We start from the raw sequence: 11,820 nt of genomic DNA on the forward strand, positions 1-11,820 counted from the left end.
ATGCATAGAATGGATGGACTAAGAACATCTGAAGAATTAGAATTGACGAACGCAGTAGACAAATTAGCAGAAAAGGTAGATGAATTGCATGCACAAGCACAAGCTTAATCACCGTTAACATATTGCAGACACTACTAATAATATGTGCATAATAGAGTACATTAATATTTACATTTACCTTAGGCCGGGGCTATACACTGCGTATTCCACCGCGTATATATTGTATTCTTGTACAATATTTAAAAAATTATGGTATAAACGCGACATTTTCCATCACCAGCATATCCCATTTTAATTTAAAACAATGTAAAATTAGGAGTAGACGTTTTTATTATTACGGTGTTCGTCCACTAAAACGCAAGCCGACCGGCATTTTCATCCGCGGCGTATATATCCGTCGTGTATAACTATACTCCAATATAAGACAATGAATCTTGAATTCGACGGAAAACGCCGTGGATATGCCGTGTATTAGCCACGGCGTAATGGAAAAGTTAGATACTCATGAACCTTTTAGATTTTGAGCAAAGAAAAGAGTATTTGTTTTACAATAATCTGTACTTTTTTTAAAAATACTGTTTGTATTTGATTCGTAAATAATAAATATTTTAATAAGATACTACGGTTATTTGCTTGTAACATTAAAGGATTAAAATAAATAATTGTGGCTTATTAATTAGTAAATATCGTATATTATAGTTATCCGAGTTATCGTATTTTCTATTTTTTTTATCCATTACCATTATCAAAAAAATATTGAATACTCTAAGTGAGTGGTTTTCAACTTGGGGGTCACGAATGATAGGTTTGGGGGTTGCGGTCGCCAAAAATAATAGACAATATGATTTTTTCATATTAAAATAAAGTTTATAAAGGTATATATTGTAAATTTATAATTTGTAAGTAAAATTTATATTATATAGTGTATATTTACTTTCAACTAGGTTTTTTCACAAAATTGTCTTGATTTTTTTCTGCATTTGTTAATAACATTAAATTGTTTTATTATTTTATTCAAGTTTATTTACAATTTTGATTGATAGCCACTCAACATTTTTGTGGGTACTAATTAAAATAATAAATATAATAATAAATAAATAAACAGCACCGAGTCGTGAAAGAAATCATATTGGTATCATAACAAGTGTCTTGAATCACAACAAATTTGGAAAAACGATTAAGGATCTATTAATAGGTATAATAATAATTATTCATCGCTAAGAGCTATATTGCAATAAATATATTAGTTGTTTAAAGTTCTAACGTCATATTAATACATTAACAATATAATATATTATATAATACTGTTACCTATTTAAATAGTTTAAATTTTAAAAGTTTTACTAATTCATAACTTTACAAGTAAAGTGATTTCGTACCACAAAATTTTGGTTCCCCATAAAACTGGCACCAGGTGCAGTTGTAGCCATTGCCCAACCCCACCCTTAATGCGATCCTGACTATTTGATATCTTTATTTATATTATTAAAACGTGATGCGATTTCTTTGGGCAGCTATATTTGGAGTTCTACTAACCGATATTTTAATATTTATGATTTTTTTTTCAAACGCAAGTACTCAGTGAGCAAATGAGCATCTAATGGAGAAAAGTTCCAAAATGTATCAATTAAATAGTTTTTAGAAATATTTAGTTTTCTGTGTAGCGATGTGCGTTAATATTGCAGTGCGCACGCCGTAGGCAAACATCTTTACAACCACATTGTTTCTACGACTACTGTAGTATAGCTTGTCGTATGCACCGATTACTCGAAATACACACTAAATATTTAATAATACTTTATTTAACACGCGGTGTACAGTGATAATCGATAAATACGATCATCACCACTGACCCCGGTCCTGGAGTTTACATCCTTCTTATATATTAATAACATTATATTTTTTATGTTTTAACCTAGTTATCTTATTGACTAAACATAAATTATATTATGGGTTTCTTACCCTAACTACAATATGTTTTATTAAACTGTTATATGTTACATAATTGTTATTTTAACCTTCTTGCATGTTTTGTTTAACTTATTTGAAATAGTTGTGCAATTTTACTTATTACCTATACTTATATAAATACTAAAACCAGCCTCAATTATTATCATCATAATAAATTGAAAATATAGTATACTAAATAATTTTGTTAATAAAAGCCATTTGACGTTAATCATACATAAATACATAAATATACAAAAATATTGCTTAGACACCACCTAAGGATGGAATGTCAAAAGTGCTCACGGACAAAAAAGCTGATGACGCAGTACCAGAACAGAATAAAAATATATCGACGAACAGAGTTCAATTGCGATACACAATCAACATAAATCCTTGGGCTAAGGAATTTACCCCTATTAGTCAGAGTAATTCCACTTTGGACGACGATAGCAATCGATTGATTAGGAGTGATTACGAACGACAAACATTCAAGCTAAATCCGATAGCTGAGGATTTTTCATGTACAATTCAACCCATCAATTTGAACAAAAATCTTTTATCTAAAAAGATCTACAATCCCAAAATTAGTAAATATATTTCAAAACATTATATACCTAAAAATAATATAAAATATTTATACTACTTCATAATTAAATAAAATTTTAAATGTAATAGACGAGTTGCCGTTGTACGAGTCTGTTGCTTGTCAGAGTAACTCTAATTTTGATGACGATAGTAATCAATTGATAAAGAGTGATAACGAACGACCAGGATTTAAGTTAAATCCGATGGCTGGGGAGTACATCCCGCTTTGTCAGATCAATTCTACATTAGAAGAAGATATCAATGAATTAAGAAGTATTAACGAACGTCCAACAATTAACCTAAATCCGATGATCAAGGAGTTCATCCCAATTCGTAAGATCAACTCTACATTAGCAGAAGAAATCAATGAATTAAGAAGTATTAATGAACGTCCAACATTTAAGCTAAATCCGATGGCTGGGGAGTATATCCCGCTTTGTCAGCGTAATTCTACTTTTGATGACGATAGTAATCTATTGACAAGGAGTGATAACGAACGACTAACATTTAAGCTAAATCCGATGATCGAGGAGTTCATACCAATTCGTAAGATCATCTCTACATTAGAAGAAGAAATCAATGAATTAATAAGGAGTGATAACGAACGACTAACAATTAACCTAAATCCGATGGCTGGGGAGTACATTCCGCTTTGTCAGATCAATTCTACAGTAGAAGAAGATATTAATGAATCAATAAGACGTATTAACGAACGAACTGAACATAAGCTCAACCCAATGACTGAGGACTTTACCCCACTTTGTCAGAGTAACTCTACATTTGATGTCGATAGTAATCTATTGATAAAGAGTAATAACGAACGACCAGCATTTAAGCTAAATCCGAAGGCTGAGGAGTACATCCCGCTTTGTCAGATCAATTCTACATTAGAAGAAGATATCAATGAAGTAAGAAGTATTAACGAACGTCCAACAATTAACCTAAATCCGATGGCTGGGGAGTATATCCCGCTTTGTCAGCGTAACTCTACTTTTAATGACGATAGTAATCTATTGACAAGGAGTGATAACGAACGACAAACATTTAAGCTAAATCCGATGATCAAGGAGTTCATACCAATTCGTAAGATCATCTCTACATTAGAAGAAGAAATCAATGAATTAATAAGGAGTGATAACGAACGACCAGCATTTAAGCTAAATCCGATGGCTGGGGAGTACATTCCGCTTTATCAGATCAATTCTACATTAGAAGAAGATATTAATGAATTAAGAAGTATTAACGAACGTCCAACATTTAAGCTAAATCCGATGGCTGGGGAGTACATCCCGCTTTATCAGATCAATTCTACATTAGAAGAAGATATCAATGAATTAAGAAGTATTAACGAACGTCCAACAATTAACCTAAATCCGATGGCTGGGGAGTATATCCCGCTTTGTCAGCGTAACTCTACTTTTAATGACGATAGTAATCTATTGACAAGGAATGATAACGAACGACTAACATTTAAACTAAATCCGATGACCAAGGAGTTCATCCCAATTCGTCAGATCACCTCTACATTAGAAGAAGATATCAATGAATTAGTAAGGATTGGTAACGAACGTCCAACATTTAAGCTAAATCCGATGGCTGGGGAGTACATCCCGCTTTGTCAGATCAATTCTACATTAGAAGAAGATATCAATGAATTAAGAAGTATTAACGAACGTCCAACAATTAACCTAAATCCGATGGCTAGGGAGTATATCCCGCTTTGTCAGAGTAACTCTACATTTGATGACGATAGTAATCTATTGATAAGGACTGATAATGAACGACCAGCATTTAAGCTAAATCCGATGGCTGGGGAGTTCATCCCGCTTTGTCAGATCAACTCTACAGTAGAAGAAGATATCAATGAATTAGTAAGGATTGATAACGAACGACTAACAATTAACCTAAATCCGATGGCTGAGGAGTACATCCCGCTTTGTCAGATCAATTCTACATTAGAAGAAGATATCAATGAAGTAAGAAGTATTAACGAACGTCCAACATTTAAGCTAAATCCGATGGCTGGGGAGTATATCCCGCTTTGTCAGCGTAACTCTACTTTTAATGACGATAGTAATCTATTGACAAGGAGTGATAACGAACGACTAACATTTAAGCTAAATCCGATGACCAAGGAGTTCATCCTACTTTGTCAGAGTAACTCTAATTTTGATGACGATAGTAATCAATTGATAAAGAGTGATAACGAACGACCAGGTTTTAAGTTAAATCCGATGGCTGGGGAGTACATCCCGCTTTGTCAGATCAATTCTACATTAGAAGAAGATATCAATGAATTAAGAAGTATTAACGAACGTCCAACAATTAACCTAAATCCGATGGCTAGGGAGTATATCCCGCTTTGTCAGAGTAACTCTACATTTGATGACGATAGTAATCTATTGATAAGGACTGATAATGAACGACCAGCATTTAAGCTAAATCCGATGGCTGGGGAGTTCATCCCGCTTTGTCAGATCAACTCTACAGTAGAAGAAGATATCAATGAATTAGTAAGGATTGATAACGAACGACTAACAATTAACCTAAATCCGATGGCTGAGGAGTACATCCCGCTTTGTCAGATCAATTCTACATTAGAAGAAGATATCAATGAAGTAAGAAGTATTAACGAACGTCCAACATTTAAGCTAAATCCGATGGCTGGGGAGTATATCCCGCTTTGTCAGCGTAACTCTACTTTTAATGACGATAGTAATCTATTGACAAGGAGTGATAACGAACGACTAACATTTAAGCTAAATCCGATGACCAAGGAGTTCATCCTACTTTGTCAGAGTAACTCTAATTTTGATGACGATAGTAATCAATTGATAAAGAGTGATAACGAACGACCAGGTTTTAAGTTAAATCCGATGGCTGGGGAGTACATCCCGCTTTGTCAGATCAATTCTACATTAGAAGAAGATATCAATGAATTAAGAAGTATTAACGAACGTCCAACAATTAACCTAAATCCGATGATCAAGGAGTTCATCCCAATTCGTAAGATCAACTCTACATTAGCAGAAGAAATCAATGAATTAAGAAGTATTAATGAACGTCCAACATTTAAGCTAAATCCGATGGCTGGGGAGTACATCCCGCTTTGTCAGATCAATTCTACATTAGAAGAAGATATCAATGAATTAAGAAGTATTAACGAACGTCCAACAATTAACCTAAATCCGATGGCTAGGGAGTATATCCCGCTTTGTCAGAGTAACTCTACATTTGATGACGATAGTAATCTATTGATAAGGACTGATAATGAACGACTAACATTTAAACTAAATCCGATGACCAAAGAGTTCGTCCCACTTTGTCAGAGTAACTCTACATTTGATGACGATAGTAATCTATTGATAAGGACTGATAATGAACGACCAGCATTTAAGCTAAATCCGATGGCTGGGGAGTTCATCCCGCTTTGTCAGATCAACTCTACAGTAGAAGAAGATATCAATGAATTAGTAAGGATTGATAACGAACGACTAACAATTAACCTAAATCCGATGGCTGAGGAGTACATCCCGCTTTGTCAGATCAATTCTACATTAGAAGAAGATATCAATGAAGTAAGAAGTATTAACGAACGTCCAACAATTAACCTAAATCCGATGGCTGGGGAGTATATCCCGCTTTGTCAGCGTAACTCTACTTTTAATGACGATAGTAATCTATTGACAAGGAGTGATAACGAACGACTAACATTTAAGCTAAATCCGATGACCAAGGAGTTCATCCTACTTTGTCAGAGTAACTCTACATTTGATGACCATAGTAATCTATTGATAAGGAGTGATAATGAACGACCAGCATTTAAGCTAAATCCGATGGCTGGGGAGTTCATCCCGCTTTGTCAAATCAACTCTACAGTAGAAGAAGATATCAATGAATTAAGAAGTATTAACGAACGTCCAACAATTAACCTAAATCCGATGACCATGGAGTTCATCCCAATTCGTCAGATCAACTCTACATTAGAAGAAGAAATCAATGAATTAATAAAGAGTGATAACGAACGAACAACATTTAAGCTAAATCCGATGGCTGGGGAATTTACCCCACTTAGTCAGCGTAACTCTACTTTTGATGACGATAGAAATCAATTGATGAAGAGTGATAACGAGATCTCCAATACGGAAATTGGTAACTTTATTTTGAATAATATTTATATTGTTTGTTGTAAAAAAAAAATTTTTGATTGTTATAGATGTAATGCAGTTGAACACTTCATTCCTGGTGCAGCATAACCCTTTGTGGTTAGATTTTATTTCGTTAACTGTTTTACTCGTGCTATTTAATACGTGTCAGTTCTTTAATCGTTTCGTTATCCTGGCTTCGGATTTAAAAATTGTTGTTTTTTTAATAGTTCTCTTTTTCCTTATCATTTTTTGGATTTGAACATACATTTTCCAAAAAATTCCCCATTGTTTATGGAATAATAAGTTTTTAATTATTCCCAATATTAATTAATCATTTAGACATAGCCGATTTTTCCGGTTTTTGTTAACAGTTCTTTAAATATATAACATTAAACAATTTTTGAATCAATCATTGTCTCTGATTTTTTCGTTGACATTGTAAAAGCTTTTATTATTATATGTTTATATTATACTCAACTCAATAATTATTGGTGATACTTAAAACTCACCCAAAAGTACATTATAGAGCTACGCTTATAATTTGTTCGTGACTGCTGTTACTATGATGTACTATGCGTTAAATGTGTTTACTTTGTCATGTCACCCTACTCTTTATGAAATGTGCTGTTTTTGATATGAGCTTCACTTCCAATTTTTAAGGTTGGCATGTTCAAACAAGTTTAAACGTTTTAATAATTTTCAATTATCCATTTTTAATGCATCACCCTTCCCCCTAATATCTCTTATCCTATTGTACTACTTTACTCTTATATACTCTGTCCAGCAAGAGAACGCGCCGCAGATCGACTAAAATCAGTTTTTCTGCGCATTCCCCTATGAAGCTATAAACGAACCAGTTTTGAAAGCATGGTGACACGGGGGTAGCGCAGAATCGGTACGTTCTCTAGCTGGACAGACTATAGTTGATCTTGATATATCGCGATATTCTGCTCAATAAATAAGAAAATGGATACTAAGGATTATAACAATTGGAGGTATTTTCCTGCTGAATGTGGCGTATAAAATATTATCCAATTGTATCATATTTATATCATGATTAAACAGAAGGGCAGACCAAAAAATCGGAAATAATCAAGGTAGCTTTATGATAGAAAAGTCTAATATCTACCAAATAATCAAATATTTATACTCATTCCTAATTCAAATACAATTTTAAATATTAAAGACGAGTCACAGTTGTACGAGTCAGTTGCTCACCAGAAAATCCAAAAAATAATGAAATAGTTAGGGAAGTCCCAACTATAATTCAAACATATAAGTGCTATGTTGCGCTCGGATTGCTCCTACGAGGACGGCTCGGCGGTCGTGTGCTGCGACTTGCGAGGTGTTGAAAATATAAAGGTTACCTTGCACCGGTTGGTATCACAATAACATAAACAATTTATAGCGCCATGCGCTCACTGTTATAATAAATAATCCATAGTTTGGCATATACAATAAATACTAATAAATAACCACGTGACCAAAAAACAAATATAAAATATAAAACACATGTGAATGCGGCAGGCGTGCGTAAACAAGTTCTGCAGTTCGCACGGGCCGAACACAGGAGAGAAAAGGCAAAGAGCAACCGGTCAGTTGTGTCGGCTGCGGCCTGTGACCACGATTAAAGTTAGTATAGATCTTAAATCGTGGCTGCAACGGAGCGGCGGCGTTGACAACTTCGCGAGCTTTCGTCTTACAGTCGCACCACCTTAGGGGACTAGCTGACCCGATGGAAGGGAACGTATCCTCGTTCGAACATATTATTAATATGGATTTGTAAAGATACGAGTATTATAGTTCCGATAATTATCAAAAGAACTAAAAGAGCAATTATATTTTACTCTGATTCATCTGGTATTTCTGTATGAAGCAAAAACATGACCACTATGAAAACTAGACATGAATAAATGTTTAATAATTGAAAGGAAAACCCTTGGTCCTGTTAAGTGTAGTATCAGTGGAAAATGGTGAAAGAGGAAAAATGCAAAGCTCAAGTTATAGTTCCAGAGTATAATCATAACCGATGCGATAAAATAGCGAAGACTCCAGTGAGCAGAGTATGCCTGAAGGAGCCAAAACGATTCGATAAATATATGGAAGAAGAAATTCAAGACTTGCTATTGTACTATCACAAAAAAGAGGGCAAAATTATAAGTTGAAGAATTAAAATATAATAATTAACTACTTTGTTATAACGAATAGATAACTTACGACGAGATAAAAGTTATCAAGTACACATGGATTAGGCCTACCGGGGAAACCATGAAAAAAAAAACGCGCCATGCTTCTACCTCAATGGTGGTGTGGAAAAGAACGCATTTTTATTATTTTTTATATAGGTACTCGTAATTTTGAATTGTAACTATAAAATTCTTATGCTGTAAAAACAGTTAAGTTAACATAAAAAATGTAATTTTGTAGATCATTTTTTCCTTTATAATTTTTGTTGAGAAATTTTTTTATAAAGTCGTTTTTTATAAGTCTGTATTTTGTAGGCTTTATAATGCAAAAACATTAACTTTTACGTGAATATATCGTAAGCTCTTTTTTTGTAGATAACTAGCTACCCTCTATAATTTGTTTATTATTTTTTATCGTACGACCATTAAAAAGTGATTTATTCAAAAAAGGTTAGGTACAAAATTGCTAAAAAATCTACCACAATTTTGGAAAATCTGAGTGTTTTTAATTTCCTCGAAATCTATATGACAGACAGAGAAATAAACACACATTGAATAATCGATACTTTCATCGATCTATTCGGAAACTAAAAATTCCAATTGCCTCTATAATAAGCTTAAAAAGTGTCATTATATTAATATATAATAATATTACCTATGTATAGAAAATTATCGTGTAACCACTATAACCATTTAGTTTTGGTAAAAGTTAAAAGTTTTTTTATGATTATTCGTTTTCGAGTTACATTTTTTTGAAAACTATATTAATGTAAAAATTCTTATTTTTCTTTAATTTTTTGCCAATTATTTTAAAAAATGCTGGTAATATCTTAATCTCTCCAAGTACGCAGTACAGCAGAATGTTCTGTAAAATCGTAAAAACCAGAAAATTTATATCTTTAATTTTTTAAAGTACATGGGCTGCCTTATATTTAAAATATACAAATTATTTATCTTTTTCAAATTCCCTTTCGATTTTATACGGAGGACATAAATTTTGGTTTTTATACATTAATTGATAAATACTCATTGTCGAAAAAATTGTGCCCCGAAATCCTATAAAACCCATAGATACTATGAAATTTTTATGATTGACCCAACTCACTTTCCCTTTCCTTATATTTAGTAAGCTAATTTTTTTTTACCATACGTTAATTAAATTAAATTTTTTTTTTCATGTGAACATGTTTGCACTTTATATAATTATTGAATACAATTTTAGTATAAGTTCTTAAGTATAAACATAAGTTAAAGTGCACTTTTTTTTAAAATATTATATGTAGTCGATGTAGACGTTGACGATCTTGTACGACTAGGGGCGTATACAAGGCAGTTTTTTCAGGTCATATATGTCCGGGGCCCGGGCCTAAGTCGAAACATATATCAATATATAATATTAATATTATTATGATAACAAAATAAAATATATTAAACAATACGGTTACAATATTATTTGATGCCAAAACCATGTTTTCATGTATAATTAGACAAATTTTTCGATAGATAATCAGTCCTAACCCTAAAAAAGGGGGGCCAGAAAGTTTTCCCTGTGCCAGAAAAGCTGAATACGGCACTATGTACGAACTGTTACGTAGGTAGGTACTCAAAATGTTTAAATTGTTGTCTTTTGACGTTTGGATGTGTTTTAGGAGGTATGTTTAGCTCGATTTGCGTTGAAATTAATTTATATTGACTCAAGTTTGTATATCATATATATAATAAACACATTTTATAGTCGTTTTTACTGATTTCACATTAGTTCACTTCTTATTGTTTCTTGTCGACCATTATGCTGATAACTTACTGAAAACTTTGAAATTATCACGGACTAAGATTAGCACCTAACCGATTTTATCTCACCGATAAGAGTTTTCGTTGCCGTGTTGTAGTGAATATTATTAAACTAAAATTTTATTATTTTTTCGAAATTCCGAAAATAAAAACGTCGGTTAGTGCTGGTCTACGTCTAAAATATTTTGTAATTTTTAATTTATTGTAAAGGACATTTTTTGTCATTTGTATGCCATGTTTTGAGTAATTTGTAAGCTTTGATAAATGTACATAGAATTTTATAGTAAAATAAAGTACAATTTAAAAAAATATTTTTATAATTTTAAACAATATTTGTAATTTTTTAGGTCATTTTTAAGGACATTTTTTGTCATCTTTATGTCATATTAGCAATTTTCTTAGGTCATTTTTTAATGTTTTTAAGGCCATCAACTTCCGAGCCCTAATTATTATACATTTAATATGTAACTATTGTGACTACATCATTACTTGGCAAATGTATGCACAATCATGTGGTTTGAATTAGGTATGTTATTTAAAAAAAATACGCTTAAATTATTTAACACATATCGGGTATATTATAGCATACCAAATTAATAAATTAATTTATTCAAATTTATATAAATATATAAATAATATAATACAATACTATAATGTTTTATTTTTTTAACTTAACACACTTTAAGTTGCAAACCTTAAACATGTATTTTACTATGATATTGCTATAATTTATTTTGTTTATAATATACAGTTTTAAAAATCATGTAATAGTATTTATTGTGTCATAATAATTCATAACATCATTATTATATTTATATTGTTTTATCCTTATTAGTTGAACATATCTTTAATTTCAGGTGGTTCTCGACAGCTCAAGAGTTTATCAAAAGCACTATATTGTGTATATACAATATATACACTTCTACAGAGAATATTTTATAATACTAATATTATAAGAGTTTATAGTGTGTGTGATTAGGTAAAGAAGATACATAGGTACCTATAACTGCCTACATAGGTATACTTTGATCACAAATATGTACAATAAACATTATTACTTATTAGTATATAATTTGTACATAACTGTGACCATAAAATATAGTATGTACTATGTAGGTACCTACTACCAGTACTACCTATAATTTAGGTTAGGTCCTATA

At 32.0% G+C, this 11,820-nt stretch overlaps 1 protein-coding gene across 1 annotated transcript; it reads left to right on the top strand.

Moving 5' to 3' along the window:
* Positions 1–6,791, top strand: LOC113552673. Its single transcript, XM_026955519.1, has 4 exons — positions 1–75; positions 2,219–2,537; positions 2,626–6,687; positions 6,763–6,791. Exons 1-4 carry the CDS (start codon positions 1–3, stop codon positions 6,789–6,791), a joined length of 4,485 nt encoding a protein of 1,494 aa, XP_026811320.1.
* The last annotated feature ends 5,029 nt before the right edge of the window (positions 6,792–11,820 follow it).

The sequence above is a fragment of the Rhopalosiphum maidis genome, chromosome 2, assembly GCF_003676215.2.
Source record: "Rhopalosiphum maidis isolate BTI-1 chromosome 2, ASM367621v3, whole genome shotgun sequence".
Lineage (NCBI taxonomy): Eukaryota > Metazoa > Arthropoda > Insecta > Hemiptera > Aphididae > Rhopalosiphum > Rhopalosiphum maidis.